At 39.6% G+C, this 22,016-nt stretch overlaps 3 protein-coding genes across 5 annotated transcripts in view; 2 read left to right on the forward strand and 1 right to left on the reverse strand.

Annotated features, from left to right (window-relative positions):
• Positions 1–6,911, forward strand: part of ANKRD28 (ankyrin repeat domain 28) — an 81,127-nt gene extending 74,216 nt beyond the window's left edge. For all 3 annotated transcript variants that reach the window (XM_010007538.1, XM_010007539.1, XM_010007540.1), the window contains one exon: positions 6,189–6,911. In XM_010007538.1, the coding sequence (XP_010005840.1) occupies positions 6,189–6,475 (287 nt within the window). In that variant the 3' untranslated portion in view covers positions 6,476–6,911. The remainder of the gene's footprint in view (positions 1–6,188) is intronic.
• A 7,032-nt stretch (positions 6,912–13,943) lies between these two features.
• Positions 13,944–18,237, reverse strand: BTD (biotinidase). Its single transcript, XM_010007541.1, has 3 exons — positions 18,007–18,237; positions 16,666–16,815; positions 13,944–15,251 (listed from the first exon to the last, which is right to left on the reverse strand). The coding sequence occupies exons 1-3, from the start codon at positions 18,235–18,237 to the stop codon at positions 14,073–14,075; spliced, it is 1,560 nt and encodes a 519-aa protein (XP_010005843.1). The 3' UTR covers positions 13,944–14,072.
• A 3,632-nt stretch (positions 18,238–21,869) lies between these two features.
• The window catches only part of HACL1 (2-hydroxyacyl-CoA lyase 1), an 18,948-nt gene continuing 18,801 nt past the window's right edge, over positions 21,870–22,016 (forward strand). The window contains 1 exon segment of the mRNA XM_010007634.1: positions 21,870–21,998. Coding sequence (XP_010005936.1) covers positions 21,870–21,998 — 129 coding nt within the window.

The following is a 22,016-nucleotide window of genomic DNA, read 5'->3' on the forward strand; positions in this document are numbered from 1 at the left end:
CTCCAGAATCCCAAGGGTCGACCTCGAGTCTCCCCTGGTGCTTTCTGCCAGAGGCTCCAGTTGGGACCATTGTGTCCGGCTGCAGTGTAGAGCACGTTCTTGATGTCTGGCCCTGTTCGAACTGGTCCAAGGGCCATTGCCTGCACAATCTCTTTTTTGATCTGCTCAAAAGCTTTCTGTTGGTCAGGACCCCATTTGAAATCATTCTTCTTTCTGGTGACCTCATAGAGAGGTTTCACAATTTCACTGTAACATGGAATATGCATTCTCCAGAAACCAACAGTCCCTAAAAAGGTTTGAGTGTCCTTTTTAGTTGATGGTGGGGCCATAGCTGTTACTTTGTTAATCACATCCATTGGGATCTGGCGACGACCATCTTGCCAGTTGATTCCCAGGAACTGGATTTCTCGTGAAGGTCCCTTGACCTTGCTTCTTTTTACAGCAAAACCAGCATCCAGAAGAATTTGGATGATCTTTTTACCTTTCTCAAAAACTTCTTCTGATGTGTCACCCCACACAATGACGTCATCAATGTACTGCAGGTGTTCTGGAGCTCCACTCTTCTCCAGTGCAGCATGGATCAGTCCATGGCAAATGGTTGAGCTGTGTTTCCAACCCTGGGGCAGTCGATTCCAGGTGTACTGGCCTCCCCTCCAGGTGAAAGCAAACTGTGGCCTTCACTCTGGTGCTATAGGAATAGAGAAGAATGCCTGGGTGTGTTTAAGGGTTGTTTGGATGTGGTGTTGGTGGATATGGTTTAGGGGAGAACATTGTAGAGTAGGGATGATGGTTGGACTTGGTGATCCCAAGTTTCTTTTCCAATCTGAATAGTTCTATGATTCTATGTGCATTTGAAAGTGCCAGAGCTCCAGCTCTTATGCCATTCTCTGGTGTGTCTGAAATGAAAGCAACAGTTGAGGTTGGGGGGAAGGGGGCTGCTTTGGGGTGTTGCTTTTTTGGGTTTGTTTTGTTGTTGTTAGTGGGGTTTTTTTGCCAGAAGGGAGGTGCTAATTAATGGTTCAAATTACATTTCCAGTTTGTTCATTTCTTAGTTTTTACTGTGACTTCATGTGTTTTTGCAATTACCCCACTTAATGTCACATGGGTGATTTAAAGATCATTCCTTGCCTAAAATAGGGGACAGGGGTAACTGCAAAGTGAAGCTCCCTAAAATGAAGAGATTGGAAAATGTATCTTTTTAATTTCTGTTTCTCATCACAAGTATGCTAACTGGAGATGTTTGGAGTTTTGTGGGCTTTTGATGTGCAGCCAGCCAGTTCCTGGTTAGGGTGGATCTTTGACATAACAGAAAAGAATGTTCTTTGCATAGAAGTCACTCTCCTCTGGCAGCCTGGGGATCTAACTGCAGCATGTTAAAACTTCTTTTTAACTCTACTCAGATTTTAAATGTTAATGTAACTCTGAATGCTACCTAATCTTGTTCCTCACTGTGGTTCTTTTCTTTCTAATAGCAATTGCTTTGTTTACAAAATTGTAAGCAGCCTTCACAATATTAAAAATTAATTATTTTTCTGTTGGATGAGTATGCCAGCTTAAAGTACAGTCTGTGCAAAGTGATTAGTAGTTTGAGCTCTGATGGAGCAAGGGTAACTTTCATGAGATTTATCAACCTATTTCACCTGTCACTGTAATTTAAATTTTTTCTTAATCCTTAGAAGTATTAGTATGTCATCAGACTTGCTAAACCTGTTGCAAAGTCTTCTTGATTTCCATAGTGTACCTTTTCTATTAAATGGAAAAGCTGGCAGCAGTGATACTCAGGTTCTGCTTCAAATCTGCTTGTCTTTGATTTTAGCATCTATTGCTAGAGTATGTGTGTTTCTGAAGAAAAAAAAAATACATGCGTTTACTTAATTCTACTAAAGTAAACATATGTGAGAAAGTTGTTTGTTCAGTTGTTTTTTTTAGAAAGGCTTTAAAGACTTTCATGCGTTTTTGGGGGTGAATGCTGTTTAGCAAAGCAAACTGAAGAACTAGGTGCTGGAATCTTTTGCATCAGAACACTGACTTTCTCTTGCTTTAGCATAGTTCAGATAAGTTCAATGATTTGCCAAGAAAACTTGGCATTTCAGGTAGGATCAGCTGAAACTTGAAGGTAAAGTTTTAGTGTTTACATGGAAGTGTGTCTTGGAACAGGTAACCAGGAGAACCTCAGCTGGTATGGAGTGGTGATCCGCTTTTTGTCTTTGAAGTTGTCCCTTTCTGTAAAGGCTGCCTTGACCTTTTTTGCAAGCAGTCTCTACTTGTATTTTTATCTCTATAAAACTACTTAATGGTCCTCTGCAGGGGACCAATGTCTGGGCTGCAGAAAATTATGGAAAAAGATGAGTTTTGAAAAAAGCCAACATGACTCCAGTTATCTGCGTTTCAATTTAGAAATAATTTGTAAAACATTTAAAAGTCTAGATTTGAAGTCATACTGCTTTTGTTACAGAGCATCTCTTAATGTGGTGAGATCACTTTTTGAGATGTTTAAGAACTAACATCTTTGGAAAAAATGTAATCCTCTTGGCTCTTTTAAGATTAAATGCAACTGAAACAGCAAATTAACTGTCTGGTATACTTCCCCAAAGCAGTCACACTAAGGGTCAGTTCTCAGTTCTGTATCAGTTCTCACTCATCTCTTTCAGTTCTTTCCCATGTTTCCACACTTCTCATGATGAAACTTTGCCGTCATCCGCATGTACAAAAACTTGTTTGAATTTGACATTATTTACACAAGTTTACATGTCTTAAAAGAAATTACTAGCTTTTACTTCATTGTGCACTATTGAAAGTTTTGGTTTTGCTTGCTCAGCCAACTTCTAAATATTTTTCTTGTTTGGGTTTTTTTCCCTGCTATAACAGGCTAGCTGCATTTGCTCGTACAGTCTGGTTTTTATTTCTTGTATTAATATGCACCTCAGTAGTGAGAAGAGGAATTCTCTAACTCCAGAAACTGACACAGCATGGAGATTTTTCTTCTTTTCTAGATTCATCATTACAGTGATCATTTGCCTTTCAAGTTTGTTTTATTTATGATTTTTTTTTTCCAAGCTTTCCTTTACTCATATTCTAGTGCATATTGGAGATTTCCAGTTTTCTGGAAGAAATTTTTCTTGTAAATACTTACGAGATGACTCATCATGCCTCAGCTGACTTTCTTCTCTTTCCCAAGTGTAAGACTTCATTCATTTTATCTTGAGAACTGTCTTTGCTCTGACTGCATTAATAACCCTCTGATTTTCCTATTGGCGCCTTGATGGAAACTTTCAAGCCCCAGGGGAAGGAGCAGCTCCACATTTGGAGGGTGGGAGCCCTGGTCTTAAGTCAGCGTCCAACACACAGGCTCCATTTTCTGTTGTGCAAGGAAACTGCTTCAACTCACTCTGCCTCTGTTGTCCCATCTACAAATGAAGACAGTAATTTGTTGTTGTTGTGTGAAGGCTCATTCAGATACAAGTACAGATTATAGGGAACATTGTAGAAGAACTGCCTAGGAGCATTTTGGTGGAGTCGGTACATTTACCAACATCTTAACAGAATCTATACCTATTGTTGCCTTGACATTCAGGGATGTGAAAATGTAATCTGTTCTTATAATTTTAAAATAATATAGACAAAAATCAAGTGGTGGAGAACACAGATGTCAGTCTTTCATGGGGCAAGCAGTTACTTCATCTTGCTATGTCTAAGAATAAAACTGATGTTTAATTCCTACTTATGAAAAGCCAGGAGCTTAAGACCTACAATCAAATATTAGTACAACCACTGTTTTTAGAGAACTTTCAACAGAAGCAAATATTCTATTTAATCTTTATATTGCCCTGTATTTCTTTTTTTTAAGATGAACTGGGATACTCTGTTCCAGAAAGAATTCAAGAAAGTATTCAAGAATATTCAAAACTATTCAAAGACTAGCAAGAAGTAGTCTTTAAAAAAGAAGGGAGGGGGGAAAACAAAAGCAAAACAAACAAAACACCTAAAAAGGTAGCTGGTGAATGCTCATTTTTCTTCTTTGAACTTCCATCAAATCACAATAGTGAAAGACATTATTTTGAATATGGCTAGCTTGAATAAACTTATTTTGTCTGTTTTCTTGCCTTCATACAGTCTCCAGCAACTGTGGATATTAAATTGTATGCCTTTGAGCATCAGTTCTGAGCCTTCTGTTCTGCCTTACATGCCTGAAATACAGTCTTCATCCAAGTGTAGCAAACTCTGGCCCTTGCTTCTGAATCCTCTCAAAATGTATCTCTCCCGCAGACTGTCACTATTAGCTCTGAGCTGTTTAAGTGCTGTGACCCCTTACTAACAATGAAAGCATCTGCTGTGCTGCACTTCTGTCCGGCCCTGTCACTTGGTCAGCTGGTGTGTTTTGCACTTGGATTATCTGTGTGTTTCCTTGGGTTGTATGCTTGCTCCTTTGGGCAGGGACTGTTGCCTTACTCTGTTCCAAGCATCAAGCACAAGGTCTGTCCTGAGCAAATAATAATTCAACCGCAAGACTGTCCCTGGCTTGCTCTTTTCTTAATTTCTAGCTGTCTGTATTGTGCCTCCTTGTTTAAAACTTCTGTGCAGTTTTACAACACAATAACTACTCCTAGACTCTAACATAAAACTTGAGCTGGATCTGCTTCTGCAATAAAGATTATTCCTTAGTAGTTGAAATGCTGGTAGAACAGGTATTGCCTCATTTTCCATGCCTTCCTGAGGTGTGGATAGAAATCCAGCATGCATATCTGGGCACCTGCAGTGAGAGATCCTGCAAGGGTGCTGCCAGGGGATCTGGCCATCCTCTTCTGTGAAGAGCCAGGTAAAGGGAACTTCCTTTGGTCTTGGTGGCAGAATCAGGTGTCATCTGTCATTGTACTTGTGTGACTGCCGTGCTCCTAGAGCTGCTATTGTCACCACCATTTGCGGTACCTCAGTCTTGTAGATATACCTGGAGACCTGTGACAAAACTTATCCTCAGGTGCCTTTCTTGAATGATTAAGCCTAAAGCTTGAGACAGGAGCAACGTGCAGATCTCCACTGAGGAGGGTCTGAAGCGTTTTTCTTGACATTTGATGAGTAGAGGCGAGTACGTAGGGAAGGGGGAAGGTGCAGAAGGAGATGTGTTGGAGGACTATTAGAGCCACAGTTATCCAGAAGCAATTTCACAGCTATATGACCTGGCTGCAAATCATTCCACAGCCCAAGACCTCCTGCACGTGGGCGTTGTCGCAGTAGCATTGCCTGGCAGAAGGAGTTTGGCTGGACCAGTTGGGCAACCAAGAGGTGTAGTTTCTCTCTGCAAGTCCTAGACTAATAATCCAGTTGATGTTTCCTCAGACTTCTGTGATTTCTTCATTGATATGCCTCAAATACAAGTTAGGCATTGGCTTTATGGTTTAGATTACTGTATACTGTAATATAGGTTGATTGAAATTGTATACGCTGCCTTTTCAATTAACTGCCCCTGCTGATTTAGCCAGCTGGTTACTGAGATAGGACAGTCTTCTTAAAATAAGTGTCAGTGATGAAAAACTTGATGGAAGTTTCTGGATTAAAAAATATTTAATATGTTGAGCTGTAGTTTCTGCAGTGGCTCTCCAGTTGATGCCTTCACCCATCACTATTGGCTGCCATTAGTTCTCTCTCCTTATCCAGTTGATTTCCTCACCATTTTCAAATCCAGGCTTTTCTGGCTGGCCTGGAGTGTCTGACTTTGCTGAACCACACAACTATGTGTCTGTTCCAAAGTCCACTCACTTCCAGGTTGTTTTTGTAATGGAAGGTTAAAAAATGCTAATCGATAATGCACTTAATTTTATGGGTTGTGTTTGTTTTTTAAAAAAAAATGGTGCAGAGATAAGCAATTGTCCTGGTTTGAGCCAGGATGAAGCTTGGCTTCATTGAATGGCTTGGCTTGAATTGGCTTTATCCTGGCTCCAAACAGGGCAAATGCTTTTCTCTTCACCACTTTTTTTTTAAAAAAAAAGTGGTGAAGAGAAAAGCATTTGCCCTGTTTGGAGCCAGGATAAAGCCAATTCAAGCCAAGCCATTCAATGAAGCCAAGCTTCATCCTGGCTCAAACCAGGACAGCAATATAAAATATTTTTGCCAGTGAAAGATGACATGGTCTTAGGGAAATTCTGACATAATCGTTATTTTAAATGGAGGTTTTGTTTTTCTTGCCTTTCCAGGTTACACACCAGCTTTGGCCTGTGCGCCCACTAAGGATGTGGCTGATTGCCTGGCTCTCATTCTGGCCACGATGATGCCTGTTTCATCGAGCAGCACGTTACCTTCCCTGACGTTCAATGCCATTAATCATTACACCAACACCTCAAAAACTGTCACCTTTGATTCCTTGCCAATCATGAGGAGTGACCATAGCTCTTACTGTACTTTCAACAATATTGGCAGGGAAGATGGCTACCCCTATACAGAAGAAGACGAACTAAATGACTCTGATTCTGAGACCTATTAGCAACTACATTTTGTAGGTCTGAAGAGTGAACCCTTACGCTGGAAGGTCAGGCTTGTGCTTTTGAAAAATAAAGCTGTCAGTGTTTGAATGCAAGAAGAGAGCAGACCTTTGAGAAGACTTTTTTTATTGTGACTGCATATAAAAAAAAATAAATCTGTGAGACTCTAGGAGGATTTTTAAGAGCATATTTTGCAGAAGAAGCATAAATTCTTGAATAAGTTCTTGGAATCCATGGCAAAAAAAAAATAAAAAAAATTAAGAATGTCAAAACTGTTTTATTTAACTGTATTCTGCCATTCTGTTTCTGGTGCCAGGAGTAATTTCTGCAGTCCGGGCACCCTACTTCTGATGTAAATGAACAACACTATTCTACAACACAAAGGATTCTAGATTTAAATATTATCATTAAAACTAAAACCATTTTGAAGGCAATAAATGAGTTTGGTACAGTAGGCATTGTTTGCTGCAAATTGCCAAAGGACCAAATAACTTAAAAGATTATTTTTTTTTAAATAAAAATGTTTTTGTGAAAACTGGAATAGGTTGAGAAGTTGTTTTAACCAAACCTTAATTACTTCTGGAAAAAAAGCTTAGAGTTGGTTTCAAATGTTGATTTTTTTTCAATTTTTTTGTCATCTGCAAGCCTTCCGACACCATTAAACGTACCATGAAAGAAAGCAGATGTACTTTTAAGTTTTATTTTCTTTTAGGAGAAATGAAAATTAACTTGTCGTAATACTTTTATAATACTAAAATTAAACCAGCTAACAAGGTGAAGTCAGGGTGAAAAATGTACAGTATAATAAACAAGGGAAGGGGTGGGAGATGTGGGAAGAAGGAAGCAGTAATTGTTGCACAGGTTTAGATTTTTAACTTCTGGGGTTTGGATTGAGATTTTCTTTAATTTAAAAATACATGAGTAACTTGGAAATTACAAAACTGCTTATAAAATTGAAATGTCTTGATAACCCTGTTGTGACTGAGAGTTCTTTTCACAAATTTGTCCACTTTCCCTACATAAATACGTATGCAAGATTAAAATTGTATATCTCTATCACCTTTTATTTTTCCCCCAAAAAACCCTGGAGTTACAAGGGGGGGAGCTGAATTTAAAAGTATATTTCCCTATTAGAAAAAAAAGTACAGTGTCTGGTCTGTGGGAAGAGCTGTGTATCTTTGTTGTGCTCCATTTAGAAAATAAACAGCAGAAAGAAGGTCCCTGTAAATGTAGTTCAGACTTGCCCGAAGATTTTTTTTTTTTTTTAATTTATAACAGACTACTGTTATTTTTTTCATTGCCTGAAGAATGAAAAACTGACATAAGTAAGCTGAAGTTTTGTCTGTTGAATACGAATATTTACTTTATTTGGCTCTGCTTTAACTATAACTGTTAATTTTCAAGTGAATTTGTTTATGTACATGCAAGGAATCCTTGCATGTCCTGGTCAAGTACAAATAAATTACTACAAACAGATTCCAATTTCCTTTTTATCCTTTTTGTATTGTGAAACTGGAAATCTTTATGATATTGTAAATTATCAGCTGGTTTTCTGAACATAGTGTGGAAACACGGGACAATATTTTGATCTATTTGATAATTTTGTGGGGTTTTTGAAAAATTGATGAGCATGTACATAGAAATAGTGACTGCTTGAATACTGTATTTACCTGCACTCTTTCAGTACTTCAAGATTCCTGTATATTTTACGGAGTATAATAAAACCCAAATGTGAGTTCTACTAATGAATAATTTATTTCTATCTACGAAACCTTAATTACAAAGTCTCTTTTGTTGGACTGTTTGAATTTGTAAAATCTACTTCCCAAAGGCTTGACCAGAGTTTTAGTTCTAAACTGAAGGTGAGTCATTTAAATCCAATGTAATTTTAAATGTTAAATTACTTCATTATTCCTTTAGGCTCCCTTTTAACTATTACTTTCTTAACCATTTGTGCCTGTGTTCATTGTTTATATATGCAGTACGTTTGTCTGTGAGCAGCTGTCTTTTCTCCCTTCTGAGTCTTTCAAAGTACAGGGCTGTGTGGAAGTGATGTCTGGCCCTCAGCTGAGCGTGCAGGCAGAGCTCAACATCCATACTAGTCTGTCTTGAAATCCACTCCAACTGTGCAAGGGTTGAAGCAGCACAGACCCATTTTTCCTCGTCCACTTGTGAAACATCTGAGTCTGAAATTACAAGTAGGGTGGCTGTTACTTAAAAAGTAGCAGTTGCATATTTCTGCTAATGAAATTATCATTTTTGTTGCCTCAAAGAACTGTGAGAAGATTATATTAACAGGTCTTTATTATCTCTGCTAATTTCTGTTGCCTCAGAATGTGGTGCCTGTAGTCATAGGGCAGTTTGTAGGAGGACCCAAATCCTCCTATCTTTGAGGATTTGGCAGGTCAATAGAGACTGGGAACTATTCCTGTCCACTGTGTGCTTGGGTGATAGAGGAGAAAAACCTCAGAAGGACCTGGTTTAAAAGTTAGATTTGGATATGGAATACAGGTAAATGCAGAACACAGTGCTTTTGAGCACTTGTTTCCTGTGACAATCAGAAGTGGTACCTCTCATTATTACTCACCTCCTGAGGAAGACTTTTTCTGCAGTTCATTGCATTATTTGAAGTTAAGTTTTGTCAGCTTTTTACAGCTGAAGAAGTGTCTTTTTTATTACAAATTGCTAGTTCCATTTAGGAATTCAGAGTTACACGATTTGTGTGTCTCTGTCTCATCATTAGAAGTCAGTGAGTATGTAGATTGCAATTTGCTTGTATTTGGTTGTTTCTACTTCAAAATCCAAACCAATAATTGGGACTAGTACTAGAATATGGTCTTACTCCAAAAATTGAATGTGATTTGTTAAAAGGATATGCTACTGTTTTCAGAGATCACTTTCTTAATGAGAAGTCAAAAAACAGAAGGTTCTTTGTTTTTGTAAAAACATATAATGCTGTCTATGGCTGGTGAGGTGTTTTTTTAATGTAAAAAAAAGCTGATACCTTGGTGGAGGCCTGTTTATTTCCATAAAGTATTGGCATGTCAACCTTTCTAAAAAAATCCTCTTTTTGTACAGATGAATGTTTTCATTATTGTTACAAGCTCATCCAAACAATCTCTTGGATTTTCACCAGGAGAGCAGGGAGCCTTGGCTGCACCAAGGAAGCAGTATATTAGAATACAAGAATGCAGGGGGCGGGGTGGTGGACGGGAATCAAATGGACTTTCAGGAACGAGAACAAGCAGCTCTGCTCAGCTTTCTGTGTACTCTGACCTGTGGGATGTTTATGGAGTTTTCAGTTCTCAGGATTGATGTTCTGCACGAGAAAATGCCTCATTAGTAGTAAAATCTCAGGCTGAGCTTTTGCTTTCACAGTGGAGTAGCAGAAATGCTCAATGTTGTTAAAATGAAGAATTGGTCTGTCTTCCCACCCTGAGTGGCCCCACTGTAATAAAAAATATTTTTCTTGTTATTTCTTTTAAAATCTTGACCTTTCTGTGTCACCTGCTTTGTATTTAATCCTATTACTCTATTGCTTGTCCACCCCTACAATAATATCTTCAAAATAATAATATACATATATTTGGAACAAACAGAGCTAGAAATGTGCACTTTTAAAAATTACCTCTTGGTTGTGGTGAGGGGTTTTTTTGTTTGTTTTTGTGATTTTTTTCTGGGCAACCTGTTCCAGAGCTTCACCACACTCCTCGTAAAGAACTTCCTAATATCCAATTTAAATCTGCCTCTTCCAATTTTAATCCATTACCCCATGCCCTCTCACTACAACTCCTAATAAAAAGCCCCTCCCCAGCTTTCTTGTAGGCTGCTTCAGGCACTGCAAGGCTGCTGTCAGGTCCCCCCAGAGCCTTCTCTTCTCCAGGCTGAACAGCCCCAACTCTCTCAGCCTGCCTTCACAGGAGAGGTGCTGCAGCCCTCGGGCCACCTTTGTGGCCCTCCTCTGGACTTGATGCAACAGCTACATGTCTTACTTATGTTGGAGGCCCCAGAACTGGACACACTACTCCAGGTGGGGTCTCATGAGAGCAATGGGGGGAGAATCGCCTCCCCCAGCCTGCTGGTCAGGCTGCTTTTGATGCAGCCCAGGATTTGATTGGCTTTCTGGGCTGCAAGTGCGCATTGCTGGCTCATGTTGAGCTTTTCATCAACCAACAGCACCAAGTCTTTCCCAGGGCTGCTCTCAATCCATTCTCTGCCCAGACAGATTGCACCAGAGCTTAGGATTGCCCTGACCCATGTGCACTTGGCCTCATTGAACGTTTTTTGCACAGGCCGCTGCTCAACCTTCTCTGCTGTGGGTAGCACTGTCATCTCCAACTTCTGACCTGTGTTGCCTGCACCTCCTCTGAACTACTCTTATTGTCCTTGGCCATTAAAAAACTTGATTGTTGAGCCTGTGAATAGTTGGAGTTTTCAGGAATGGCTTTTGTCACCTCCTTTTTTTTTTTCTTTTTTTTTCTTTTTTTTTAACCTAGATAAATGGGGGAGGAGGAGGGAGTAGTTCCTTCTAGCCACTGAATCTGTGTGTGTCAGTAGTGGTGGTCAGGCGTTGTTCAGGTCCTCTTTATGTACCAGTTCTACAAATGTAATTTTACTCAGTTGGCTCTTTTACTCACTTTAGAGGACATGTCTGAAGTAGCCAAAGAGGGCAGTCCGTTTTTTTATATTGGTTCCCTTGGATTTTCTGTGATGCTGGAGTGTTTGCTAAATAACTGATGCTGCAAGACAGGTCATAGCCTGGAGAAGTCTCTGCCGTGCCCCATGATGATGGCTTCTTTACTTACATGTTGATTGCAGGAGGCTCTTGAAGCTCAGTCACTTCAGTCTGGTCCATTTCACCTGTAGACATCTCCCTAAATGAGCTTACATCTGTGAGTATTGTGAAGATCTTGGATCTGGAGAGCTTGTTCTGGTGCATTACCAGTTCCTCAGCCTGTTCACATGCCTCCCTTTACGTTTATTAAAAGAGATCATAGAAAATGAGCTGCGTTACTGCATGTTACAAATCTGCCCGTGTCACCATCAGCCTTGCTGAAGGCTTCTCCCACCTCCTCAGTAGCTTCGCCCACGTTGCCACGGGGGTGTTGGGGAGCAGTGCTGCACTCAGCAGGGCACTGCTGGGATCGCTGTGCCAGCACAGGCTTCCAAAACCCGCCAGTCAGTAGGGGTGAAGGTCAAGGGTTACAGCCTGGTCACCCTGTTTAAGAATGCATCTGTTGTCCCTCAAACATCAGGAAGTTGGACGAAGTCACTTACTGCTGAGTCTCCATCGTGTCTAGTACTGTCTATTCCACCTTCTCCAGTGTCTGTGCTAACAGCTGCTTTTATGGGGGTGAAGGGAACAAGGTATGAGAACACCCCCTAACACACCTGCTCTTCTCAGGGAGGAGACAGAGCAATGCACCCCATGGAAACGGGTAAGGCCAGAAAGTTTTGTTTTCTAATAGTTTCGACATGCCTTGAGTTAGAATAGCTCTGTGGAACACACTTAGAAAGTATCTCACAGTTCATTTCTTTCTTTCCTTAACCATAGCAACGACATGTAACGTTATTTACTTGATTAGCCTAGTTTATTGTGATAGTAATGGTCTGCTTTGCAACTAAATGAAACAGTATTTAGGGTATGTAATAGGATGTGTTTTTTCAGCACATGAAGTGGAGTGGGGAGGCTTGTCCTGAGACCTGAAATTCTCCAGCCATGGTTTGTTCCTTGCTTTTAGACTTGGCCACATGGTACTAGAACCAGAAGCACAAATAAGCTCCACAGTTTTTTTTTTCCTATTCTGCCCTGTTATGTTCTGGAATTTGCAGCGTTCAGCAAGAAGGCCCCTATGGGTGCCAAAGAATTAACTGTTTTTAATAACCCTGCAGTGATATGGCCTACTTTTACATCAGCAAGTTTATGTCTATTGAGATACAGATATTCCCCTCTCTGTATTTCTGTCCAATATATGCTACAGGATAAACAAACCTGTTATGTTGCTGTATCAAAGTGAGTGGGACTGGGTCCTGGTTCACAGTAATTATAGCTTGGAGAAGGAAGGTTTGAAAGAGCCTATGATTATAAATATTTACATATTTATTTTGTGCCAATATTTAAGAAACCTTGAAACAAAGAAACAAAAGGAGAAACAAAAATTCAGCAATTTATTGGTTGTTTTGCTTTCTGAAACCAGAAAATTAGTTCATTCAAAGCAGGAACTTACTGAGCACCTTTCAGTATGCATCCCTGTGGCTGTCACAGTGGTTTGAGTTTGAACACATCTCAGAACAGACTCAGACCACCAAAATGGAGACTGGTAACAATCCCATTAGTGCTCTGCTCCCCACTGCTCCTCTCGGCCATTACAGTGTCCCTCACAGACTGAGCAACTGGAACATGAGGACCCACCAAAGGAAACAGTTGTGTTTATTCCTTTACTTGACAACTATGAGGCAGATGAAGTCATATCAGTCGATAAGACCACACAAAATTTTAACACTTGAGAATAAATTACCTTATCTGAATTTAACCCCAAATTGATATCCTTTGAATATCTCTTCCCAACTTCTTCACTGCAGTAGAACAGTTCGTCACTGCAGTACAATATTTATAGCACTTAATCTAGTTCCTGCTCTGGAAGGAATGGTGTGTTTTACTCATTTAGCAGCAGGAACCTGCCATCTGGCACACCAAGTATTTATGTAAAAACCTTGCTACCCCACAATTCATGATGTGCTTTTCATAGCTCTTGTTGAATGAATTTATGAACAATGTGTAAGATGCCTTAAAGTCAAGACAGTCTTGAAATGACCTCTCTTTTAACCAGGGAAGGTTTTCTTTAAACACAACTACTTGCATAATAGGCTGGAAATTGTATCTTAATGCAGTCTAGCTTTTCACAATTATTTGGTATTCTCTTGCCTATCTGTTCCATAGATGTTCACAACTGTTAACATTCAGTTACTGATAGAAGCATATAAGAAAATTCACTGCGTTTTTTAACAGGATTACAGGCAAATGAGTGGCCAGTAAATGGTAATGATTTCAGCTGAAGGTTTTGACTCTTAGAAACAAAACACATCATGGCAGCCTAACCAGAACTCAGAACTGCAGCATATACAACCTGTATGTATGTATACATCCATATTTTCACGCGTGTCATGCACGGTATTTATGTCTTTCTTTGTTCCCCTTCCTACTTTTTTTACTTTTGCACTGATTTTCCATTCCATTCATTTCCATACTCCTGGTCAGGATGCCAAAAAACCAAAGGATTAAATTAAAATGAATAAATTACATTGAAATGATACATACTAGTGTCCCAGTACAGAAGTTCTCAACTCATTACAGCAAGCCTTTATCTCTGCAAGTCAGTTCTTTTATATCTGGCAGGACATAAGCGACCAAGGTACAGACTGTACTGACAGCCTCTTAGGTTAAGTGCTTCACTCACCATTTCAAATGTGGAATCTAATCAGTCATCATTTAACAAACATACCTGAAGTCCTAGGAAGTACAGATGTTCAATCATTTATGTTAAGATGTCTACTCTGAACATACAGGCAGTTTTTTCCTGATTCAGTCAAATATCTGTGCTAGTCCTTTTCATACCATCGTCCATAGAGAGCAGCTGTCAGTAGGCCAGAAGATGTTCTATTTTTGCTTATGAAATAGTGGTGGTTTTTCCAGCCCATGTCATCAGCAAAGTCCAAAGTAATACCAGATGTCAGCAGTAAAGGAAAGATATAAGGGGTACTCATATTTCCCCATAGCTGGAAGTCTATCATAGTAGTGGCATTTGTAGCCTCCTGTCCACAAGTGCTAAAGCTGAGACCCCCACACTTAACTAATGCACAGGCCTGGACATAGTATGTGCCATGCACTGTATGGAGCCCATCAAAAACTCCCAAAGCATATAATTCATCAGTTAAAACAGCTCGCTGATAATTTAGGTAACAACAGAGGCTGTTGGCACAAACCTGGAGCTCTCCTTTTTCCCCCCATACAGGAATAAAGGTAAAGTTGTCATACATCATTTCTGCATAAAAAAGAGGAGGTAAGTGTTCATCTTCTGATACTCTTCTGGGTGCCTCTTTTCCCTCTTTAAAGCAGACCTGATCATCCGTTGAGGCACTTGTAGAAGTCTTGCATGAGTGATGTAAGTTCTCTATGAATCTTTCCTTACTCTCCAACTTGGTTTTGTAATCTGTGGTAATCACAGGTATTTCTGCTACTATGAGCTTGCCACCATAACTTTCCATGTTGTGATAGATGAAGGATTTGACTGGCGTGTATATGCCACTCCCTGTCATGCCCAAGGTAGGGTGGTGGATATTAGCTGCTAAAATATTGACATTGAAAGCTGTTGCAAAAGCTTGTTGGAATTCTACAGCAGACAGGAGTGGGAGCTGGTTCATCCAGGCGGTTGGATACACAATTTGTTTCAAATTGTATTGTCTGATGAGGTTCACTGCAGGCTCGAAAAAGAGTATATCAAAGCAAGTGAACATGCCAAACTTGCCAGCAAAAGGGGTATCAAAGAATGTATAGTCAGGCTCTGGAGGGGTATCAAAAGCGTATTCGAAGTACAGATTGTGTTTGCGATACGTGGCTACCAGCACCCCCTCATCACTGAATGCCACGTTGGTATTGAACTGGTATCTCCCATCAGATGGACAGTGAGGGTCACTGTGCTCACAGGGCTGCTTAGTTCCTAAGTTTGCCACTAGAAACACTTTGTTCTTCAGTGCCATGCAGCTCAGACGCTGAAGAACCTGCAGAACAATACATGGGGAAATGTAAGCACTTCAGAATATGATAAGAGGGGTAAGTTTTATTTAAACAGCTATGACTTATTTCATACTTTTCAAATTACTATTTTTAACTGGAAATTGAACACATTTCATGCTACCTGTAAAATTTAAAGTACTGATCATTTTGTGGCAAAAGCTGCTGAAACCAGTAGCTTTCTACACTGAAAAATGTTTCAAGTGTTAATTTCAGAACAGCTTTAAGAAAATTATCTGGCTTCCTGAGAATTATGTAAATAAATAAATAAATCTCTCTGTCATGGGCACTAATTTTCAGAAACTTCTATTGCAGGAGCACTAACAGCTTTAAAACACCACAAGTCAACTGAAATATTTGACAAGGCAGCATAAGTTATCCGTGTGTGCCTTTAGAACAGCAAACTCCTCATAGCGATCATATGCACCTACAACGGCTTGTTCCTGCAACTAGATGTGGTTCTACTCTAAATTAAAAAAAAAAAGTTATTACTAGCTGCAACGCAGAGAAGCAGAGATGTTAATCAATAGACTGTGCATAGTTTTAAAATGTACAGACTACAGTATTACTGGGATGTTTCTTCTGTGCTATAGAGCTGTACCAAAGACTGCCAGTATTGCCATCTCCACATAGGATCTCAATGACAAACTTGCTTCCTTGTACATAATCACTGGTAGTAAAGGTTCACAGGCCAAAGTAGGTCACCATTTGCAACTGTTACTCATGTTTGCATACAAATCCTCTTTAGTTGGCACATGCATGATTACTTTCATTATATTGATTGTAACTTTAATAGGAATAAACAGTCTGCATTACTAAACGTGGGTATTTTCACTTTGCGTCCAGAATAGTTGATGAAAATACTATTTTCGTAACTTGCAGGTCCTATCTTCTGAAATCACACTTGGTGTGTGCTAAGTTGTGGTTCTAATGCATTCTAGCAGGTTAAGTCCTGTTGCCTTGAGCTAATAATTTTATGTGTGTGTAATTTTATGTGTGTATGTGTATTTTATGTGTGTAATTCCACTCAGAACGCTCTAATGTCATTAAGTCATTCAAGTTGAGTAACAAGAATGCATCAAAAGTGAAGATACTGCTATGTTGTTTTATATAGTATTTATATATCTTGCTAAGAGAGTGATTACCATTTTATAGGTTGGGGAAGAGATGACAAATCCAGATTGCTCATAAACAAGCTAATCCTGCATGTGTGAATCTAAAGCCCTCCTCTGCTAAGAAGGAAAGCAACAAACTGAGAGTCCATGAAAACAGAATCTGGTATTACAAGTTGTTAAACTTCTTACTTCCCTAAGCAAAACAACTAGAGTTGGTTTCCCACATGGAGCACAGATCTAGCATTTAGTTATTTCACCTCTCTGCATCAGTCACTCCTACGTTTACCTCTGTGTCATTGAACAAGTAAGGCTCTCTGCATGGATTCCACTTCTCATAGTGTGAATGCAGAACAAAATCCAAGTAAGGATAAATAGAGCTTCTGGTGAAGTTGAAGCCATGGATTCCATCTTCAGGAAAAACAATTATCTGTGCCCCCTGTATGTAAAACAAAGACATGTTTGGGTTTTTTCAGAACTACATCATTTGCAGATGAACTTTGTCAAAGATGCTGCATCACTTAGTCTGGTCTATCTACCATGATTAGGTGTATAAGCTTCGATAGGATACTGGGAGCATTGTTTTCAGAAACAGCTGGAGTGTGGAAGCAATGTGGATATTGGCAGTAATGTAGCCATGCCAGAGCTAGGCTGGCTCTACCTGAAATTCAGGTTCTTAAAAATGTAGTGGATTCCTCTTAAATCAGACACAGCACCAATAACTCATATTCCTGTGACTGTTCAAAAGTCAGTTCAACTGTGTTATCTGTGCTATGGCTTTGGGATAATTTATGTGTCTCAGATGCAGTACTGCATAGAAATAGCTATTATGCTTCTGGACTGTAATGCCCAGTCATCACTGCCAAAAAAAACCCCAAACAAACAAACAAACAACCCCAAACAAAAAACAAACAACCACTTTTTCAAGTTATATAAAAATTGTAATTCTTCTGTTCCAAAACAATAGACTTGTGAAACTTGCAAGTCAGTTCTTTTCTGTGTAAGGACAGTAATGCCTGCTTCTTTGGACTAGAACCAGCTTAGGGTTTTCTTGGGGAGGGAAGGAAAAGAGGCTGTGCTTAAGAACAGCCAGAAATACTAGTCTCTCTCCTCTAAATATGTTTAGACTGAGAACCATTCCATGGAGGCTAGGATAAAGGAATGGAAAACTTTACTTCCAGTAAGTTATTAATGATGGAACATTAATTTCCAAAGCATTAAACATCCTTAGTTTTTAGAAACATTCAGGAATTTCCATTGAGAGCAGTGGAATAAAATCAAAGCCAAAGACAGCTGCATATAAGACAAGCTTTCTATAAAAACATTCCATTTAAGAAAACAGAAAGGAGCTGGGTATTCATACCAAAATAGAAAATCAATTTCCCTAAACTAAATAACTACAGGCATGTTTTTCCAAGCTTGGAATAACTCAGGTCAGATGAGCTGCTAATTGGCCTGATACTTTTCAGCACGGCTGGCAGGGCAGAATGTCTGAAAAACCAGACCATACTTATTGTATATAAATACAGCTTTAGTTGCCTGGGAACACAAATGTGAAACATTATCCTCAAATAGCACTCACTCTATATATACATAGGACACATGCAACTGCTGGGAAGTTGTGGCATACCTGTCTTGCAGCAGCCACTACTTGCTGCTCATAAATGTCCAGGTTTCTGCCCATGAGTTCCAGCGCAGACTGTCGATCAACCAGGGCTGTGGGATTAGGACTCAGTATGGACTCGTGTTCGTAAACGGCAGCAACATAATGCCCTTCCCTCTGAACTCTTCCTGAGACAATTCGATAGCAAAAAAAGCAGACAGACAGCTTCCAGCACAGATCCACCATGGTGCATGCCATGAATCTAGAGGGGAGAAGGAAAATTTAAAAAAAAAGGTGGTGGTGAGGGGAGCTTGAGCAACAACTGATGCCAGGAATTTAAATTTATGATTAAATATGGACAGAAACTGAGACTCTTCACAGTGTTTGAACTGAGTGTGTTGTTTTTAAATTCCTGGACAACCCTGTGCATATTGTTTCTTCACTTTAAATCTGTGTTGGTGCTTTAAATAACTGTATCATGTTTTAAAGCATTTTTGCATCATATATAGTTGTACTTATCTCCTTGCTCGGTCTCATACTACAATTAACTTCAGCAGTCATTTATAGATGATTGCACTATGTACCAAAAGATCTAGGGGAAAATTTAAAAGCAGCTCACAAACTTGCAGTTTTTGCAGATATTTAAAAGTAGCACTTCCTAAAATTACTTGAGCACTATATTTAGCACTCGGGTAGAATTAGAACTTATTTTATCAATACAGAAATAGATAATTGCCAAAATAATCCCCTAGACACTTCTGCTGCATTTATCTTTCATTAAAATGCCTCTCCCTGGTGGATTATGGATTCACTCTCTTCCAAATCCACCTACATCATAAATAGAATAATTTGTCTCATAGACTGCAGCTTTTTTCAATATTTAAACAGTAATGAAAACACAGAATGCAATTCAGATCTATGTTCCTTCTACACAGTGCAGATACATAAGGTTAAAAATCCCTTCATAGCAATAACAACAAAGCAAAAATACATACAAAATGCAGAAAAATTGCATTCCTGAGCTTTTCTCAGGAAGGAAGGAAGAATTAGTGAGTATGGAAGGCCGGGGCACCATTTCCAGTAAGGGCTCTCCATCTTTTGATGGAGAAATCTTTTGATTTCCCAAACTGGGAAAAGTTATACAGAACAAGGACTGCCTGACAGCCTGTGTCTGTGCACTATTTAAGAAATACTGTAGAAATGCCATGTTATTCAGAATTATTCTCACAATATAATAATTCTGTATTTGTCATCGGTGTTACTAGTATCAGTAAGGAATCAATTCCTTCTTATCAGTGAAGTTGAAAGAGCATGCAGGGGAGATGCACTGACAGTAGGTATTGATGGCCCACACTCTTCAAGTTCAGTTACTGACCTTTTAAATGTATTTGCTCTTTCGTAACCCTTATCCAAGAAAAAAAAGTTCTAAAACATTTTTAGTGCCTTTTGATCTTTGTGACATACAATTCCGTGAATTTTTCCAAAGCAAATACAAACTGAAAGACAAATGCATTAAGAGAATTCTCTAGTTCCCAGTAGGAGTCCAGCAGGAAAAAAAGATCAATTTTAAACTAATTCTATTTTTACTTTTTATTCATGTTATTAATTGTAGTTTTGTACCTAAAAAACAAGGTCAATGGCAAGTTCACTTAAAATATCTTTTCTTAACTTACAGAATGAAAAGCAACTAATATGCAATGCTGCTTTTACTTTTTGTCTAAACATTGACTGTGTTAGTATCTAAAAATGAACAAACTGAAGTGTGAGGAAAACAATTTAAAAGTATTTAGTAATACCTTAGTTTAAGACACTTTTTTGCTTACAGGAGCTCTACATCCTATTTGCAACGTTGGTTTGGTAGCAACACGATCCCATGTAGAACAGGAAAATCATAACCTTAGTGCCTGGGGTAGGCAGAAGACTTGTTTGCTTAATCAAAGGGTTGTAATATGTAATAACACTTACAAAGGTCCAGGAGTAACCGAGCTGTTAAGATACTTCAAAGCTCAACTACATATTTATACTTTCTTTGGCTTCAATTTGCCAACGTCTCCATATATACATGCCTTCAAGGGTAAATTTAAGTTCTCTAAAGCACAATAAGAGCAGAATCTACAGGTAAAAAGTTATATAAAGACAATATTATCAACAGTTTAAGGATGCTATTCTGCAGCTTGAGAAAAACACTTGGTACATGTGGGAGGGAGGAGGGTGATTTTCCCATCAGGAATAGAGGAAACTGCTTTGTCCTGTGCAGGAAAGCTTTGCAAACTAAATACCTGGGTACAGCAGTAGCTGGGGGAGGGAAGAGAGGTGGGAAGCCTCTCACCGTTAAGGAAGCAACTGAAAATAAACACACAGTGTTGCACTTCACTGACAAAACTATCTTTTCTATTTCTGTCATCCATTTGGCTCTTCAGAGCCAAAATGCCTATTTAGGGCAGGAATGGGTTCTAGTCAGCCATTCCTCAACAAAGTTGTCAACTAGTATGTAATTAGAATTCATCATTGCTAGTCATGGAAAAAGCTGGGGAGTTTCAGATCCCAGTATGGAATTGCTATGCATTAGAAAAACAGCTTGTTTGCCTTCCAAGCCAAACACACTAACACAGAAAATTAACAGGTAACAGGCTTCTGTATTTTACAGACATGCTTGGAGGACTCTCATTTTTCTACCACCATGTATTTTCTGGTGGTCAAAACCCCTTATAATACTAACCTGAATCAAACTGCACAATCCCATCTGGCTGAACCTGGGCCCACTAAAATAATGATTAAATTAGTACCCTTACCCTTGGTTGTGATTACTGCTAGTCCTACAGATGATGGCTGAACACTTAGATGAGTGCTTCCCAGTGCCTGTCCCCTGACAGCTTAACAACAGAACCCTGCATTCTAATGCATTGCTTGTAGCACAGAGAGCTCTGGCAAGCTCCAGGGCTTCAGGATAGGCTTTCCAAAGCCAAAATAAGAATACCTTCAGGGTTTACTCAGCCATTGAGTCTCAGCCATATTCTGTTGGGTTTTTTTCCCTAATGGAAGGTGCTACACACTATCTAAAATACCATTTCCTTGAAGAAAAGTTAATGTTTAGGGTCTGCAGAGCTGTCACCTCACCTAACCCATGACTTTAAAATAAATTTTCATTAACTGAAATGCTTTATAACTTTATCTCTTTTTCTGTCCCTTCCCTGTGATTTATGTGGTCTTTTGCCTGGCAGACGTGCCTCACTAGGATCATCTCACCCAAACGTAGTATTTCATAGCAGTATTACTGTCACAGCATTGTAGTTACAGTTCTACACCAAAGGTGGAGTGGTGTTTAAGTTTGGAGGCCGATTCTGTCAAGGTTTTCCCTCAGTCATGGTGCAGACTGTTACCCTGTTCACTTTTTCAGAACCATCTCATCTCAGTGTATTACGAAGTGAAACATCCTGTCACTTTTCAACAACTTCGGACACTTAGAAGTTTGTCAGCTTTCACCACGCACGGACACATACCCGGAGAAAGGCCAACACACCCTGCTTCTTGGCACTTTCATGCTCAGGAGAATCCAACAGTCTATAAAAAAAACAAAAGTAGCACAGCACTAGTCTGGGTTCTCTTTAAATGATTAATAGCAAACGCCTGTTAAGCTACAGTAACATTAACTGTAATCATTACTAGGCAAAATGTTAAATTTGCTAAAATGAAGGAATTTTTTTTACGTGGCGCGATATTCATGAATCGTGAAGTTGCTGTCACGTAGAAAATACAACACAACAGAAAATACAACTACGTGGGTGTAAAAATATAGGGAAATTCCATTTTTTTTCCACTGACCCCCCTCTTCTGCTTTGAGACACTGCACAGCACCGCTGTTTTAGTGCAGCGTTTTTCTACACACAGGCATGAATTCGGAAGATTCTGGCGAGAAGTGCCGTGCCCGTCCTGCCCCGCAGCGCCGCTCCCGCCTCCCGCCCCCTGCCCGGCGGCACGGCCTGGAAGCGGCTTCACACGCCCCGCCCCGGCGGGACACCGTGAGGCCGCACCGAGCG

This window comes from Chaetura pelagica, unplaced genomic scaffold (genome assembly GCF_000747805.2).
Source record: "Chaetura pelagica isolate M959 unplaced genomic scaffold, ChaPel_1.0 scaffold10, whole genome shotgun sequence".
Classification (NCBI taxonomy): Eukaryota; Metazoa; Chordata; class Aves; order Apodiformes; family Apodidae; genus Chaetura; species Chaetura pelagica.